The 19,725-nt window shown below is 43.5% G+C and overlaps 1 protein-coding gene and 1 pseudogene across 3 annotated transcripts in view; both read right to left on the reverse strand.

Moving 5' to 3' along the window:
- The window catches only part of PGGHG (protein-glucosylgalactosylhydroxylysine glucosidase), a 70,186-nt gene that overhangs the window by 19,991 nt on the left and 30,470 nt on the right, over positions 1-19,725 (reverse strand). For all 3 annotated transcript variants that reach the window (XM_063438774.1, XM_063438775.1, XM_063438773.1), the window contains 3 exons: positions 10,300-10,436; positions 8,972-9,105; positions 977-1,072 (listed from right to left, as the gene is read on the reverse strand). In XM_063438774.1, the coding sequence (XP_063294844.1) occupies positions 977-1,072; positions 8,972-9,105; positions 10,300-10,436 (367 nt within the window). The remainder of the gene's footprint in view (positions 1-976; positions 1,073-8,971; positions 9,106-10,299; positions 10,437-19,725) is intronic.
- Positions 14,815-18,231, reverse strand: LOC134579028 (uncharacterized; annotated as a pseudogene).

A 19,725-nucleotide genomic window follows, 5' to 3' on the forward strand; every position in this document is an offset into this window, starting at 1 on the left:
CCTGAACATTCTCTTTTGTATTAAATTCTAAGGCCCGGTGATACATTTCTTTGTTTTGGTTTCTTTTATTTCTACTTAATTCTGCCTGTTGGGTCATATGTCATCCTGACAAGAAGGCTATGTTCAACTCAACGTTTGTGTGAGTGCCACTATGCTGTAGCAAAGCCAGAGGAACTTTTTTTTATATGCAGTACCTGTAGATATATATATATATTTTATTTTTTTATAGGACAACATACTCCCTTCCCACCCACAAAAAAAAAAAAAAAATAATTTAACAAATACTAAACAAAAATAAAAACTATCAAATTGTAATTTGCTGATTCCAAGTTGGTGTTAAGTGCCAGTGGCTACTAGCAGTAGACAAAGCAGTAACCTAAACACTGTTTTACCTAGCTAGCAGTAGCTCGTCACACAATCACTGCTGATCTGTCTCCCTCAATAACTGCCAACAGTCAGAGTGTCAGGAAGAATCCTACTTGGAAGTATATATTGTTTAACTGCTCCTCCTTTTCTCCTCTATTGTTATGTTGTCACTTGATAGGGGTATAAAATCAACATTGTTTGGCTGTATCAATGATAGTAGTTTAAAAATCAACATTTTTGTTTTAATATCTTAATTGGACAGGAGATACGACCCACATGATTGGACAGACCTCTTGTCCATTATGGAAAAACAAAACTACGGTATTTATTTGCCCCACCAAAAAAAAAAAAAAAAACCTGCTTTTTCTCCATTTCACTCTTTTTTTCCTGGCACCATTACAAATCACATTAAAAATGTTCATGCATTGTGAGAGAGTCGTTTGTTTTGTGATTCAGTCGTATAGCTGTTCAAGAAACAAAAAAGAAAGAAAGAAAAAAGAAAGAAAAGGAAAGGAAATTGTACTGTCACTGCAGGACAATATTTAATCATTTGATTCTATTACGGAAAGACTAAAGATCTAACATGAAAACATCGAACCCCAATTCTCACCTTAAAAGGCTCTGTGATGTTTGCAAAGCATTTCTTCAGTTGGTCCTGCGCCACCTGTGCTTTCTTTAATTCCATCCAGCCGATTGCAAACATGCTCTGCATAGGAAGAGAGTTCAGGAGTTTTATCTTTTAAAGGAGCACTAAAAGGGGAGGTGCTGAGGATGATTCTGTTCACTCACATAGTGGTGTACCACAATAAAAATTTAAATTCCAAAATCATGTTATAAATTTATTATTAGACATTATGAACTCGTACAAAGATCAAATCAATGTAGCTTTCAAAGCTACTGCAGTACCTGTAGTTCAAATGTGCTTAAGTTCTACACATGTTTAAAGGAACACTAAAGCGGTAGGAATACAAACATGCATTCAAAACGCTATAGTGTTCATCTGCTTATTTAGTTGTCTGCTCCTCCCAGTTGAGTGTTTGAAAGCTAAGATTTACCCACCATGTAGACTGTGGTAACATTTGGTCTCACCACGGCCACCCGGTGTCAGGGTACCTGAGGTCTCTACCTCCGAGAGAGGTAGAGACTTAGACGTTTATCCGTCCGGACGCCATGTTTCTCCTGTTCCTCGCGGTCGACCCGTTCACATAGACGCCGGCCGCGAGGGAGTTACTTCCTTATGTAGCATGGTGCCCGGAGACCGACGTCATGACGCCAATCCGGAACGACCTGTCACTCAATCCGTTGGAGACCAATCAGGACTCGTCGGAGCGTGTCTATCCTCTCTAGCCAGGGTATTTAAACATACTTTGCCCTGTTGCTCATTGCCCTGTCGTGGTTCTAGCCTGTCTAGTCACACAGTGCTCTGGTGTTTTCAGTTATCCTTTTGGTTACGACCCGGCTTGTTTGACTTACTCTGTTTACCTCTGTTATCCTTGACCCGGCTTGTTACTCGCTTACCTGTCCTCTCGTTCCCTCGACCTCGGCTTGTCTCTGACCATTCTCTATACTCTCTGTACGTTAGTCCGGCCATTCTAAGGTCCGGTATACGTACCCTGTACCTGTTTGTACTTTGCGTGTTGGATCCCTGACCCGATCCTGACATTACGACAGGGCCAATGGATCCTGCAGGTACAAACAGTCAGGTTTGTCCCTCTGATTCCAGGTTTGAAGCCATGGAACACAGAATGGACCAAATGGCCTTAGCACTACAGGCGTTATTATCTCGTGCTAATAACCCACCAGAGGAGACGCGTACTACTCCAATTTCCTCTGTAAATTCAGGCCTAGAGGTAGCCACTGTAGGTGCCTCTTCCCGTATTACCCCACCAGTACGTTATGGTGGTTCACCGGAGAAGTGTCGTGGTTTTTTTAAACCAGATCAGTATTCATTTTGAATTACAACCTCGCTCCTATCCTACCGATAGGGCAAAGGTTGGATTTATTATCACCCTACTCATTGAGAAAGCTCTGAGATGGGCCAACCCATTATGGGAGAACGATAACCCGTTGGTATATAATTATAATGCCTTTGTAGCTGCCTTTAGAAGAACTTTTGACCCGCCTGGTAGGAAGGTCAATGCAGCCAGATTACTGTTGCGCCTGAGACAGGAGAACCGAACACTTGTGGATTATGCACTAGAGTTCAGGTCTCTGGCGGCAGAAGTCAAGTGGAATGAGCAGGCTTATATAGATGTATTTTTGAACGGGTTATCAGATGTTATCCTTGACGAAGTTGCTACTAGGGAGCTGCCTGAGAATTTAGAGGACTTAATTTCGTTCATTTCTCGCATTGATGAGCGTTTAAGAGAGAGACAGAACACTCGAGAGAGGAATCTTAGACCTACCTTTAAGTTAGCACCCGCATTTCAAAGTCCTGATTCCAATACCTCACTGTTTCCTGAACCTATGCAGATAGGCAATACTCGCCTTTCAGAGGAGGAGAGACAGTACAGGAGAAGGGAGGGATTATGTATGTATTGTGGAGTCAGAGGTCACTTGCGCCTGAATTGTCCTATTCGCTCGGGAAACGCCTGCACCTAAGTTTCTCTAGAGGACAGGCCTTGGGTGTTTCTACTTTGTCCTCTACTCATGATTATAAAAATCACAGGCTGCTGTTACCAGTTTCTTTAACGTGGGAGAAGGGAGTGCTAAAGACCATGGCCTTGATAGATTCCGGTGCTGCTGAGAATTTTATCGACCAAGCCTTTGCTACCAAACACACTATCCCATCCCAGTTAAGAAAGATACCTTTGGCCGTTGAGGCCATAGATGGTAGACCGCTACTCGAGCCTGTTATCTCGCGTGAGACTATACCTATTAACTTGACTGTTGGTATCTTACAAGAGGAGAACTTATCACTTATGCTCATTTCGTCTCCCTCTGTTCCCATAGTTCTGGGGTACCCATGGTTAAGGAGACATAATCCTATTATCGATTGGGAGTTAGGGGAAATACTCTCATGGGGTCAGGGTTGTCAGGAGAGGTGTTTACGCAGGGTATCCCCATTGGCTGTAATTAACACACCAGACAGTTCTACCCAGTCTAAGGGGATACAGATACCCCCTCTATACCTGGATTTAAAAGCAGTGTTCGACAAAAAGAACGCTGATACGCTACCCCCACACAGGACATGATTGTAAAATTAATCTATTACCTGGTACCATGCCGCCCAGGGGTCATGTATACCCTCTATCCACTAAAGAGAATGCTGTTTTAGAGGAGTATATTCAGGAGAATTTAGACAAGGGATTCATTAGGAGATCTTCCTCTCCAGCCGGGGCTGGATTTTTTTTTGTTAAAAAGAAGGATGGTTCACTCAGACCTTGCATCGATTACCGAGGTTTGAATAAAATAACCATCAGAAATGCCTATCCTATTCCCCTGATTACCGAGCTCTTTGACCGGTTAAAGGATTCTAAAATTTTCACCAAGTTGGATCTCAGAGGGGCATATAACTTGGTGAGAATCCAGCAAGGCCACGAGTGGAAGACAGCGTTTAATACCCGCTATGGTCATTATGAGTACACGGTCATGCCCTTTGGTCTTTGCAACGCACCTGCAGTTTTTCAAGATTTGATTAACGAAGTTCTTAGGGAATTCCAACATGATTGTGTTATTGTCTACCTGGATGACATACTCATACACTCTAGAGAGATTGAGACTCACCATAGACAAGTCAGAAAGGTGTTACACAAACTTCTGCAACACGGTTTATACTGTAAATTGGAGAAATGCAGTTTTGACCAGACCCAGATAGACTTTCTGGGATACGTGATTTCTGGGGAAGGCTTTAAGATGGATCCTGACAAACTCCAGTCTATTCTAGATTGGCCATTGCCTAAGGGACTCAAGGCTATTCAGAGGTTTATTGGGTTCTCCAATTATTATAGGCGCTTCATTAAGGGTTACTCGTCTATTATTGCGCCCATTACCAATATGACCAAACAGGGGGCGGATACTAAGACGTGGTCTACTGAAGCTCTCGTTGCTTTCAAGAATCTCAAAGAACTTTTTGCCTCTGCTCCAATTTTAGTCCATCCTGATACGACTTTGCCGTTTCTACTCGAGGTCGATGCCTCTGAGACAGGAGTAGGTGCGGTTCTGTCACAAAGGTTAGGGGTGGATAAACCACTACACCCGTGTGTTTTTTTTTCCAGGAAACTGTCTGGGTCTGAGAGCAGATATGACATCGGAGACAGGGAACTGTTAGCGGTCATTAAAGCCTTAAAGGAGTGGAGACATTTATTGGAGGGGACCTTACACCCTATTACTATTTTGACGGACCACAAAAACTTGTCCTATATTGGGGAGGCCAAGCGTCTGTCTTCTAGGCAAGCGCGTTGGTCCTTATTCCTGACTCACTTTAATTATGTGCGGACTTACAGACCTGGTTCTTAGAACTCTAAAGCCGATGCTTTATCTCGCCAATATGAACCTTCTACTATACCGGAACCAGTTCTTTCTTCTATAGTTCCGAAATGCAATATTGTTGCTAATACGAATCTCAGGATTCACTCCCCGTTACTGGCCAAGATCATTAAGCTGCAACATTTAGCACCTAAACAGACTCCTGCGGGTCGACATTTCGTTCCTCCTGCTCTTCAACTGGAACTGTTGCAGTGTCTCCATAACAGCAAGATGGCGGGACATCCTGGTATTCGCAAAACATTTGCTTTGATCTCCAAAGACTTCTGGTGGCCTGCTTTACGTAAAGATACTAAAGATTTCATCGCTGCTTGTGAGGTTTGTACTAAAACCAAACAACCCCATACTCTCCCTTGTGGATTCCTGCATCCCTTAGAGGTTCCAGAAAAACCATGGTCCTGTTTGGCCATGGACTTTATTGTCAATCTACCTATCTCTAAAAAACAGACTGTTATTCTCACCGTGGTTGACAGATTCACTAAGATGGCTCACTTCATTCCTCTGCCTAAACTACCGTCTTCTCCCGAATTGGCAGAGATATTCGCTAGGAAGATTTTTCGTCTACATGGGATACCCTCCCAGATTGTATCTGACAGAGGCTCTCAATTTATTTCCCGATTTTGGAGGGCCTTCTGTTCACAACTAGGTATCAAGTTGAACTTTTCTTCTGCCTATCATCCTCAGCCTAACGGAGCTGCTGAACGTACCAACCAGAAAATTGAACAATATTTACGATGTTTTGTTTCCGAACACCAGGACGATTGGGTCGGTTTGATTCCTTGGGTCGGAGTTTGCACACAACAATCTCGTCTGCGATTCTACTCATTCAAGCCCCTTCTTCATGAATTATGGCTTTCATCCGTCTATTCTTCCTTCGGCTTCTCCTTCCCAGGGGGTGCCGTCGGTTGATGTTCATGTGGCCAATTTGAGGAAGTTGTGGGACCAAACTCGACAAATCCTTATGCACAACTCGATGCTGGTTAAGAAACACGCTGATAAACGTAGAAGGGCGGCTCCGGTCTTTGTTCCAGGTGATAGGGTATGGCTGAGCACAAGGAACATCCGTTTAAAAGTGCCCTCCATGAAGTTCGCTCCCCGTTATATTGGTCCTTACAGGGTACTGACTCGAATCAATCCAGTTGCGTACCGTCTAGCTCTTCCTGCTACCTTACGCATCCCTAACTCGTTTCATGTTTCATTACTGAAACCACTTGTATGCAACAGATTTTCCACCACAACAGCCCCTCCTCGCTCCGTTCAGGTGGAGGGTCAGGAGGAGTATGAGGTTAACTCTATTATTGATTCTCGAATCTCACGGGGGAAGGTTCAATATCTGGTCGATTGGAAGGGTTATGGTTCTGAAGAGAGGAGTTGGGTACCTCAAGAGGATGTTCATGCTCCTCGTCTCCGCAGGGCGTATCACTCCCGCTTCCCATCTCGTCCCGGTTCCTTCCGCCCGGTGGGCGTATCTGAGAGGGGGGGTACTGTCAGGGTACCTGAGGTCTCTACCTCCGAGAGAGGTAGAGACTTAGACGTTTATCCGTCCGGACGCCATGTTTCTCCTGTTCCTCGCGGTCGACCCGTTCACATAGACGCCGGCCGCGAGGGAGTTACTTCCTTATGTAGCATGGTGCCCGGAGACCGACGTCATGACGCCAATCCGGAACGACCTGTCACTTAATCCGTTGGAGACCAATCAGGACTCGTCGGAGCGTGTCTATCCTCTCTAGCCAGGGTATTTAAACATACTTTGCCCTGTTGCTCATTGCCCTGTCGTGGTTCTAGCCTGTCTAGTCACACAGTGCTCTGGTGTTTTCAGTTATCCTTTTGGTTACGACCCGGCTTGTTTGACTTACTCTGTTTACCTCTGTTATCCTTGACCCGGCTTGTTACTCGCTTACCTGTCCTCTCGTTCCCTCGACCTCGGCTTGTCTCTGACCATTCTCTATACTCTCTGTACGTTAGTCCGGCCATTCTAAGGTCCGGTATACGTACCCTGTACCTGTTTGTACTTTGCGTGTTGGATCCCTGACCCGATCCTGACACCCGGCCTCTTCGGTTGAGATCACTAATCCTCACAGCTGAGAAGCAGCCAATTAAATAACCGAGTCTAAATCGATTATAGCAGATTAAAATCAGCTCTAGTGGCTGTTAGGAAGACAGTCACTGGAGGCATGTTAAACCTGTAAATAAAACCTTACTGATTGAACAAAACCTAAATGTTTTACATTGAGGTTTTGCAAATGACAGGGGCGCTGCACTAAAACCACTTCATTAAAATGAAATGGTCTGGGTGCCTTTAAGATCACACTGTATTTAAACAGCTAGCCATAAAATCTGGGCTGTTCGTGATTCTAGAAGACTGGTTTAATAAACATTAAAGGGACGTTATAGTTAGCAGAACCATGACAGCTTAATACAGTGGTTCTGGTGTTTACAGCCTGTCCCTGCAGGCTTTTCAATGTAAACGCTACCTTTTCAGAGATCAGGCAGTGTTTACATTGCTGCCATCAGTCAGATGGCCACTCAAGATGCTTCCTAGTCCATGCAGAGCATGGAGACACTGAATGTTCCCCATAAAGATGCTGTATTTTGCTTCACATTGCGTTTGCAGTTGTGACGGTAGTCACCATCATCAGGAGCTTAAGATGGACAATTCAATTAGGTCCCTGGATGGCTCCTATGTTTAAGTCACCCTGTGCCATTGTGGGTGCAGAGTGTATGTAATGTGGTTGTTTATGGTTAAATGTTTTGTGTGGTCTCCTTCCTGCTGCTGCTATGAACCAACTGGGTGGATTTGGCTGTGGAGCCTGTACAGTGCCATCTGTTATACGGGTTTTGAAACCCCTATATGCACTACCTTAATAGCAAGACTTTTTAACTTGCATATTGAGAAATCTACAGGCAGGGGAGATATTTCATGTTAGTTATGGTCTTCCACAGCCCTTTATAAATATGTTATAAGTTCCTGTATAGTTTCCGATATGATTTGGCTATTTGTTGAGTTGTCATAGCAAGTTTAATTTTATGCAAATATGGGCTAGTCCTGAGTAAAACTATAGCTTAGTATGTTAGTTTTCTTGTGACGAAGCCCCTTGTACCCCGACTGGGTACCTCCGCCAAGCTTTCTTCCTAGCAGCCACATTAGAAAACCTGGAATGCTTCTGCCCCAGCTTGACTGGAGTCTTCATGGAACTTTTACACCCTGGATCAGTACACAGTGCTATAATTGTATAGCAGTCTCACCCAAACACTAGTCGAGATTTCGTAAAGGGTGAAGTAGAGCTGATTTTATTAAACACAACACAGGTTTATATAGGAGAAATCACAACATGGGGTCATCAAACGAAAAATACAAGTCACTCCCTGGAGTCTTGGTGTTCAAGACATAATTAGGTTAATTTTCCATAATTGAATTACCTGCCTAACACCAAGACCCATTGCACAATAGCTATTGAATAATAAACTAATTATTTTCTCCTCATATACACACAGACATGATAACACAATTATCTCCCATAGTACAAGAAAACTCCTAAAAACACATGTAATACTATACATCCCTGCCTGGGAAAGGAGCTGAAGAGAAAAAGCCAGAGGGAACGATACCTGTCTGGAAGGAGAGAACTACAGTCTGGTTGGGTGGAAGAGCTCCTGAGAGAGCCCAGTCCAACTTCAGCGACTGGGGCTGAATCAGTCCAGGGTGCTCTGAATGTGGCTAGGAAGACGACTGGGCAGAGGTACTCAGGCGTAGTATTGGAGCCCCGTCATATTAACCATAGAAGTCAGCCACAGCATGACCGACACAGCGTGGGAGTAAAGAGTTCAAAAGAGGGGCTGGACACCTAAACAGCCACTTCAGGGCCATAGTGTCAGGAATAAATGTTTGTATTCCTGGCACTATATTGTTCCTTTTATGCATTTACCTCTTTTATACATTATATTACTACAGGAGATTTAAGTGCTCACAATGTACTACTGAGGCCTGTTTATATTTGTGTAGGACATTAGTGATTGCTAAAATTTAATTTTAAAAACTAGTTGTGTTACATAAAAGTATTTAAGTAAACTCTTTAGTCAGATTATAGTAATCCAAGAAACATCAATCAAGTATCATTACCCAAGTCATTGCAGGACCATCAACATCAGTTACGGATTCATATATTTCAAGGTCATTTTTGCGTTGCTCAGTGGTCATTTGAAACATCATGGGATAACCTAGCAAGACAACATCTGCCTGTTTCACCTTCTCACCTATGAAAAAGAAGACAACCCTTAACATATATGGTAATGGAAAGAATCCCAAACTAGATTGTGCGATTGTACATTGAATATTAGTTAATTCCCACTTTTAAGCTGGAGTTGTCTCTCTCTCTCTTTTAATACAATATACATACATAGGATGTTCTGTTTCTAGAACTGCGGTTTTTGCAGAGACTTTAATTCACTCATACAAACCAAACCGTACAGTAGTTGGATACCAAAAATGCACCATACCTCCAAAATAGTCATACTTAGAGGAGGTATGCGTCTGCAAAAGAAAGAAAAAATAATAAAATAAACAAACGGCTGAGATTTCCAAGCTATTCTGGGTCCTCCAAACGCTTTTGTAGAATGGCTGCGTATATGTTACAAAAAGACCAACTATGCAAGGGTTTAAGACACCTATAACAAGACTTGTGCAATTAGCTTTTAGTTAACGTATTACATTGGCACAACTATTAATATGCATTTTTTTAACCTGTTCCTCTTAGAGCTGTATAAGCCTGATGCCAGTTTGCTCACTACAGCTACTCATTGAATTTGAAACTCACCACTGAGATGACAATCTCAGCAAATGAATGAATGCTTCCATCATCAAAAGGCTTTTCCTGCTAGCAGCAGGACCAAGGTAAGAGTCAAACTAAAACAGCACCAGGGAGCTACTGGCACTACACACGGTCTCTTGGGCAGATCCCTGTTTATAACATTTATAATGTATCCTTTTGGAGCTTGAGTGAACTTGGGGAGTTAAACAAGTACCATTAGCCTGTGTCTATCTTTGATAGAGTTGCATAAACAGCCATAGAGGGTGTAAAACGGAGTGCTGTCCCAGCTCCTCCCATGTCTGTATGTGAGAATAGACAGGAAGTGTAAGGGAATAGCAGGGATAGCACTGAGTGATGCATATCCCTTTTCCCCAACCCTAAATTTAGCCCCTCCCAGAACCTAAATACTTTCCTTAGTCCCAAATTTAAAGTGAACCAGTTATGAAAACATAACTTCCCTTAAATCACACCCACATACATTGAACGCATCATATATCACAAATATAGAATAATTACAGTTTTCATTAACTGATTACACCTAGGGATGCTTGGTAGCTTCTGTCATGTTATGTTTACCATCTTAGAGGATGCTATAGAAAAACACATTCATCTACAAAATTAATTCAGCATTTAGATTTACCAATTGTGTATCCATCATATTCTGGGTGATAATTCATTTTGGAATCATATGGCAATTTGATTTTATTTGCGATGTCTTTCCATAAATCAGGGACATTTTTTTTTAATTCACCAGCCAGGTCCATAGCAAATTGTAAACTGTACATAAAACACAATAAGATAATTTAGTAGGTAAGGTAATTATTTTAGGATTTAATTAATTTCATCAAGACTGATGACAACAGAAAGTCATTACAATCATACACTTAGGTAAAAATAACTAAACAGCAAACATTGTTTAGATAGTTTACTCCCCCTCTTTACACTATTAAAGGATAAAATATGCAATTCTCCAATTTCCAGCTTAATCAAGCACTGGACACAGAAACCAATTTTTAGTTTAAAAATAATTGTATGTACATTCTACGTCAACTGCCTGGCTTGCAAATTGTAGATTATACTAGCTTTAGTGTAACTATAATCTTATTTATTAATGACAGGAGGCGAATATTTGCTTAAGTCTCTCTTTACTAGAACTCCACAGCAGCACATTAACATAGAGATAAAAACAGCAGAGACAAAAAAAATCAGGAATCTATAAAAGGCTTCTCCCAACTAACTATTTCCTCTTTCACACTGCGACAAATAAAGTATATAAAACAATACACCACAAATACAATAACAGGAGAAACAAACATAACATAACGATGAATGCCATCCGAAATTGAAACCGTGGAACCAGTGGGTGAAGCCTTGACCTTTATCCTGTAGAGTAGTCAGATCTAAGAACTGTAGCCTAACCATTAAACTGAAACAAGATAAACAGAGTCGAAAACACTGATTAGCGAATGAAATGTACTGAGAAAACATGAATCCCCATCGTAAATACTGACAGTATAATATCCTAGATAGTGAAAAAACCTGAATCCCCATCATAAAATACTGTTGGTACCATATCCCAGATAAACCCCAACTTCCCCAGATAACCAACATAGCCCAGGAGACCAGGTGAATAAACAACAAGTCAGTCAAACCAACAAACAATAATAGACAAGGGCGGGTGAATGGTAGTGAGACCCAAGTGCAGGCAAGCCTCTGTATACAGGTCACTCCAACCTTAAACAAAACATGCAAACAAACCGTAGAAGGTACAGGGCGCCACAGTCACTATATGGGTGATCTCATAAATAGGGTTAAGAAAGAGTAAAAAGTAGAGTAGATAAAATACAAATTTATTGAAAGTATTGAACAATATCAGCACACAAGATGTGCAATGGATAAAAGATAAAAAAAGCCACAATGGGCTATAGGTTCCTTAAGTATAGCAGCTCGATGCAATAAAGTACAATGGTGCATATAATGTGTGAAAAGGTGCAAATGCTAAAGTGCAAAATCAACATAAGTGGAGAGGCAAAAAAGCCCAATCACTAGTGGAGATTAAAAACAGCACTAAATAAAATACAAATGCAGCACAACCAATAATAACCAAAGTACAAAAAAGAGACTGCTACTACCAAAGTACAGGGTCCCAGCTGTTGCTCAACGCGTTTCGTCTGAATGACTTCGTCAGGAGCATCTTCTTTCTTCCCATCTTCTTTCCCTTTTAAATCTGCCAGTTCGCCGGTCTGTCCTTCCGGAATCGTGATTGCGCATGCGCACGTCACGTCACGCGCTTCGACATACGTCATGACGCACACATGACCGATCGGCGCATGCGCAACCACGCTGGAACGCAGAGAAACTTTATTGATATTGTACACATCCACATTATGATCGTTTTACAGCAAAAACGCTCCTATTTCTTGTGGAATGTGTGTACAAACCTGCCTGGCCACCAGCTAACCCCTAACATAAATCACTATCAGCCACAAAAAAGGACAAATGAATATAAATAGGACTGATGGGGTATAGAAATGCATAAAAACAGGGTTTATAAAAAAATGGGTAAAGATAGACTTAGAAAAAAGGTATAATAATTAAAACATAAATGGTTAATAATAAAAAGTAAACCATAAAAAATGGATAATAATAAAAAAAGGAAATAGCAAATTAGAAAAATAGTCCATTTATATTCCTGATACCAATAATACATAAATTACATATATCATGGCTATCTATACATAATAGTAATCTAGCTATATCAGAGGATTTAAAGGTGTAAAAACCAATCGTGGAGGTATATCTTTCATAGGAAAAATAGTGCGGTGTCACAATAACAAATATATATGTAAATTCGTAGATACGTAAACATTGAGGATCGTAATATATAGTTTGGTCATAGATAATAGATAATAAAATAGTAATAAAAGGAAGCCATAATATTAGGCTATAGAAAACCAGAGCCTTCAAACATATTAGTACTATATGACGTACATCAATGATTTGTCTTATTTAGTCTCATCTAAACATATGTTAGAAACATTAAAAAACATTAAAAAACACAGATAAAAAAGGAACATCCAGATAAGATCAAAAAATACACTGAGAGTTACTTAATAATAAGGGATATACTGAGAGACACAATGAGAAAAATAATAATTAATAATAATAAATAATTAATAAAATGGAGTGATAAAAAATGAGAGATAAAAATGAGAAATAAAAATGGAGATAAAACAGAGGGGTTAGTACAAAATTAATCAATGAAGGCCAGTATATCTAAATCCGTATTGAGTCCTGAGGGGACAGAGGATTTCATTTTGTATATCCATTCTGTCTCCCTCATGGCTAACGTTTTCTCAGTATTTCCACCCCTCCAATGTGGTGTAATTATGTCAATACCAATGCAAATAAAATCCTTAAAATCAAACTCTCTACAAGTGTTACAATGTCTAGGTACACTATGCTTCACGTTCTTGTTCTTAATTCCATTAAAATGTTCCAATAGTCTTACGTGCAATTTTCTAATAGTGCGTCCCACATATTGAACCCCGCATTTACATTGCAACATATAAACCACATTCTTGCTTTGACAATTAATAAAGTGCTTGATTTTAAAAGTCTCTTTTGTCACCGTACTACAAAATTCTGTGACCTTATTTTTTTGGAATTTGCAAGTGGTACATCTTCCACATCTGAAAAAACCATTAGGTTTCCCTGATAAAAAGTTAACTCTCTCCTTAAAACTCTCTTTCTTAGGTAAAATACTAGGGGCTAAAATATTCCTCAAATTGTTAGATTTCTTATATATTACTTTAGGTCTCTTCGGTAAAATCCTTTTTAAAAAATTGTCTTGTAGTAAAATAGGCCAGTTTTTCCGAATTGTCTTCTCTATTAAATTAGCTTTGTTATTAAATTTTGTTAAAAATGCAAATTCTGAACAATTCTTGTTATCCTTCTTCCTTTTGCTCACATTTGTTAAAAGGTCTTTTCTTTGAAGGCTCTCTATTTCTCTCTGTGTGTTATGTAAAAGTTCTTTAGGATAATTTCTATCTGAAAATTTTTTATTTAAAACCTGGACCTGCTCTTTAAAATCTTCTTTCTCTGTGCAGTTTTTAAAAATCCTCCATATGTTGTCCCTTAGGGATATTAGTTAACCAACAAACAACAAGGGGAGGGAGAAACTGGGAGGGAAATATTTGCCTCCTGTCATTAATAAAATTAAGATTATAGTTACACTAAAGCTAGTATAATCTACAATTTTATAGCATGACAGGAGGCTTCATATTTGCTGTTTTAACGCTCGGACAGCAAAGACCAAAGAAACACGATCCGCCGTACCAACCTAAACTCTGCGAAGATAGCTCCTCGTGACCGGCAGGAAAGCGTACGATGTCTTGGAGAAAAATCACCCGCCAAGTCGGTACCTGAAGTCGCAGTGTTACGGACTGAAGTGAACCGAAAAAAACCTATACGCCCCGCCAATGCCAACCAGAACCAAGCGGTACATAAAGGGCGAGAAAAAGCGAAGAACCATTTAAACAAACGGTGACGTCGAACACCGCCTAAAGTTGGGAGCGCTACCAAAGTAAGTATATGACCCTCGGGTCCGACTAAGGTCCGAACCGCCGAACCCATCTGAAAGAAATATAATTACGGAAATGAATCCAGAATCAGTAAATGGGCAAAACCCGACAGAACCCACCATAAGAGCATGACAAAAATGCTTGTACCCCCTGGGGAGATGAATACCCGTCCTCAGGAATCGTAAAGGGAATTCTAAACAGAGCGAGGCCCGCCGACAACAGTCGTACGCGCTACCTAATCTAATTAATATGGCAGTCCCAGGTAATAAAGTGAGCGAACAAAACCCGAACCCTGTAAAAGCGGTAGCAAAGTTAGGAGATCCGTACCAGACCCAACTACATCAGGGTCGCCATGCAGACCAAATTCTCACAATCCCTGAGATCCAATGAGCAAGGGTCCAGGGAATCCAGGAACTAGGTTAGTCTCTGCCGAAGCGGAGATCATAATTCCAAAGTACCAGCAGACCGAGGCACCTGTAGAAAGGTCCTGAGACCTAATGGAGGAGACTCGTCCGCGTCTTCGTGTCGAACACTCCTGGAGGGAGGCGTCCATCGCTGAGCAAACGGGTCCGTCATCCAGCCGAACTGGTCGGGGCCTGATGGGTCCTCCTCCGTGGACTAAAGTCTTGACGTCGGGTCCTCCCAGAGAAAACTATTCCATACGTACGAGAACTCTGGCAGAGAAGAGCGTAGAGGAGAGCGTCCAATCCGCCCTCCAGGACTCCACTCCTTGAGATGTAGAGGAGGTCGATATTTTCCTGGTTGAAAACGAAATCCAGGGACTCGAACAACGGAAAACGCAGGGAGCGTCTGACCTTTCGGTCTTGGAGGTGCCTTGCAGAGGGTCCAGGAAGCCCGTCCAGGTAGACTGCACAGCAAGATGTCCTATATCGATGAAGAGTCGCGTCCAGGTCCCAACGCGTGGAAAACGAGAAAGATCTCTTCAGGTAGTTCTGGTATTCCTGAATGTCCTCCCAACCAGGTTGTATTGTCGCCCAAATAACTGATGCACAAGATACCTATCTCACCAGGAAGAAAATAGAGGCCACCTTACAGTTTCTAGAAGTTTCTTGAGGGCCACGTCTAGTTCAAAGTAACTAATGAATGTACGTTCAATCGTAGACTCGTGCCGGGACTCCGAGGGGCTCAGATCCCTTTATCCCAAGCACCTCCAGCGGTCCAAATTGCGTTTAGGATAGGGTCGTCTGCCACCCCAGACTCGGGGCCCCGTCTGGGATGGCATCCGAAAGTGGAGGCAAATGTGAAATTCCGGGTCAAGGGTCCAATCCCCTAGAAAAAGTTACGGGTTGGAGCTGAGATAAGCCGTCAAGTATTTCCATGTAAAAAAAGGACACATCTTATACTTCCTCGTATGTTCCGCTAGCACAACTCACTCGTGTAGCGGAGAACAATCGGCTTGCCAGTAAGGACTTAATAGTATAGGCACTGCAGTGGGCCGCACTCAGGATCTCCTGAATACTAGACATGTGCTTAACCAGCAAAACCGCAGTGCCCCATCGGGGTCTAAGTCTGGGTTTGCGGCTACTTTGTTCGGGAGCCCGGCTGGGAATACCGCTCGAATTATCCTGCGGGCTTCTCAAGCACCGATGGGTTTGTTTAAGGCGATCCACGAGACGATCTCTTCTTCCACGGACGTCGGGGCCCCTGTAGTGGACTTTGTTCTACATCTCATGGTGCCACTAGGGATCATCATCATAATCCACACCCCCATCGTCCTCTCCCTCCGAGGGGAACCGGTCCGCCCGCCATTCCGCTAGTGCGGCCATGGTGGGGGGGTTACGGGGACCTTCACCCCTGCGCCACATAGGCAGTGTCGTCTGGCCGTCAAGACCGATCGCATCAGGGCTAGACACTTCTCCAGAGTCTAATCTTTCTGGGCGTCTGGTTCCGGGCCTTCACCCTACCCATAGTGCTTATGCGCCCTTGCCCGCTCTCCACTTGGAGAGTCTGACTCCTTCAAGTCGTCTGCCTTTTTAAGAAGGTGGTCACTGCCACGTCCAGTGGTCATCTCCTCCCCCGCACCATATAGGCAGGTCCGTCTGGCCGATTGCAGAGGGGTTAGCCGCTCCTCGGAGTCTTATCTTTCCGAGCCTGGTTCAGGGCATTCACCCTTCCAGTAGCGCTAATGTGCTCTTGCCTGCTCTCCTCTAGGAGACTCATTCAAGTCGCCTGCCGTTTTAAAGGTGGGCCCTCTAGCGTTACGCTCCTGATAAGCTTAAGGGAGGACCCTGGCTGAAGCCTAATTCCACGGAGGCGGTCACTGCCATAGTAGTCATTGTCTGTGCTGTTAAGGGTTCTCCTATGCAGCGGTCCCCGGCAAAGCAACCTCAAGGAGTATAGAGGACAAGTGTCACCGGCAGGGAGTTAGGGGCAGCACCCCATATAGTGACCGAGGCAAGTTGGGCAGCGCATGCAATGCACAAGCGTGAGTATGTGGCAGTAGGCTTGGCATGCAGACATTCTGGCACAGACAGCACAGGCCAGATTAATGGGGCACAGACGAAGCAGGCCAATCAATGGGGCACAGGCAAAGCAGGCCAATCAGTAAGGCACGGACAAAGCCGGCCAAGTACATTCTTCTGTGTATGTGTACATAACACTCTTCTGTGTAACTGTATATAGCATTCTTCTGTGTAACTGTACATAGTATATTACTGTGTAACTGTACATAGCCTTCTACTTTGTAACTGTACATAGCATTATTCTGTGTAACTGTACGTTGCATTCTACTGTGTAACTGTACATAGTATATTACTGTGTAACTGTACATAGCCTTCCACTGTGTAACTGTACATAGCATTCTTCTGTGTGACTGTACCTAGCATTCCATTGTGTAACTGTAGATAACGCACTTCAGTTAAATAATGCCTGACACTCCGTAAATAGTGAACTTGCATATTGAGTACACCTGTAGTCAGGGAACTCACCAACTGAGTTACCTCACAAGAGGTGCTCCATTGGTCAATATGATAAAACAGAGCGCTGCAAGCAATCATCTGAACAAACAAAAAGGGGGGGGGTGAGTATAAGTGGTAACACTGCCAGTTGTGCCTGTAACCCTTCAGGGGTTGTGCACAGTGGTGTATCTTGGTTTTGTGCTGCCCTAGGCAGGACAAAACTCAGACACCCCCCCCCCCCCGCGCCACCCCACCTAACCCTTCCCCCCTGCCCCGCCTTCTAAATACACACACATTCACTGACAGATACGCATACACTAGCTAACAGACAAACACAGTCAGACACACACAGTCGGGGACACACACTAACAAACACACACAGTGAGACACACACACTAACAAACACACACAGTCGGACACACACACACTAACAAACACACACAGTCGGACACACACACACTAACAAACACACACAGTCGGACACACACACACTAACAAACACACACAGTCGGACACACACACACTAACAAACACACACAGTCAGACACACACACACTAACAGACACACACAGTGAGACACACACACACTAACAGACACACACAGTGAGACACACACACTAACAAACACACACAGTTGGACACACACACACACTAACAGACACACACAGTGAGACACACACACTAACAGACACACACAGTGAGACACACACACTAACAGACACACACAGTGAGACACACACACTAACAGACACACACTGTCGGACACACAGTCAGACACACAGTCAGACACACAGTCAGACACACAGTCAGACACACAGTCAGACACACAGTCAGACACACAGTCAGACACACAGTCAGACACACAGTCAGACACACAGTCAGACACACAGTCAGACACACAGTCAGACACACAGTCAGACACACAGTCAGACACACAGTCAGACACACAGTCAGACACACACACTAACAGACACACACACACACACACACACACAGTCACAGACACACACTAACAGACACACACACACACACTAACAGACACACACACACTAACAGACACACACAGTCAGAGACACACACACACTCACATTAACACATTTTTTTTTTTATTTACTCCCCCCCCAGCCTCCTTACCTTTGGGAATGCTGGGGGTGGGGGGGTTCTCCCATTACCTGGTGGTCCAGTGGCTGTAGGGCGGCACTGGCGGGCAGGCTGGGCGGCCGGCGAGGGAGCTCTTCCCCTGAGCTCTCTGCTCAGCTCCCTCGCGTGCCACCCGCATAGTGAGACTGGGAGCCGGAATATGACGTCATATTCCGGCTCCGCCTCCCAGCCTCACTCTGCGGGCGGCGCGCGAGGGAGCTGAGCAGAGAGCTCCCTCGCCGGCCGCCCAGCAACCAGCCCAGCATGTCTGTTAGCCGCAAGGAAAATGCCCTGGAAAATGCCGCCCAAGGCAAATGCCTTGTTTGCCTCGCGGCTAATACGCCCCTGGTTGTGCACAGCTCTATATAGCATGCCTGTGATCTAGATCATCCACTATGGTTCCCAGTAGCCTAACCTGCCAGCCACATGGGGCACAAAGCCAGGACAGCCCGAGGGTGCAATGCGCCCAAGTCATAGCTGAGTCCAAGTCAAAGCTACAGCACTAATGCGGTAAGTCTGGTAACTGGCCGGCCCCGCCCCCACCCGACCACGCAGTTGCGGGGAAGTGGATGCTCAGGGCCGCTGCACTGCATGGGAAGGTAATCACCCCCCTACCCACGCCGCGGGAGCAGTTATACCGCAAGCGGAAGCGTGGGTCGGTGGTGGGTGGAAGCAGAGGATCTCGCTCGGCGGACGGAGCCGGCGGACGGAGCCGGCGGGCGGGATCCAACACGTGGGGTCTTACTCCGGGTCCCGGCGGTCGGCAACGGAAAACGGTCGGAGGACAAACAAATAAATCCCTGCAGCCATAATAATGTAGATGCAGAAAAACAGAGTAAATCAATCAAGCAATCACTACAGCACTAAGCAGGTATGTGTAGAAAATACAGATTAGCTAAATAAACCAATCACTAGAGCACTAAGAAGGTAGATGCAAAAATACCCTCTAAATAAATAAATCAATACAGTAATAAACATATAAATACAGTAAAATATCCACAACCACCCATATATAACAGGAGGCAGTGGTACTCTGACCTGTACTGACTGCGGAGCAGCAAAGAAAGAGGAAATAGTTAGTTGGGAGAAGCCTTTTATAGATTCCTGATTTTTTTTGTCTCTGCTGTTTTTATCTCTATGTTAATGTGCTGCTGTGGAGTTCTAGTAAAGAGAGACTTAAGCAAATATGAAGCCTCCTGTCATGCTATAAAATTACATACATTTGGAAATATTAAAGAGGGGGGAGGGGGGGAGAGGCATTTAGCAGATGTCCAGTCCCAGCGTTTCAAAATGTTGCAAGTTTCTCAGCTTGCATAATTGAACTCCAATGATAATTTAAGGGTAATTGTATCTATATATTAAGATAACTTATTGAATTGGTAGATAATGTAAAATGTATATTACCACTTACCCTGTACAACCAAA

This window comes from Pelobates fuscus, chromosome 12 (assembly GCF_036172605.1).
Source record: "Pelobates fuscus isolate aPelFus1 chromosome 12, aPelFus1.pri, whole genome shotgun sequence".
Taxonomy (NCBI): Eukaryota; Metazoa; Chordata; class Amphibia; order Anura; family Pelobatidae; genus Pelobates; species Pelobates fuscus.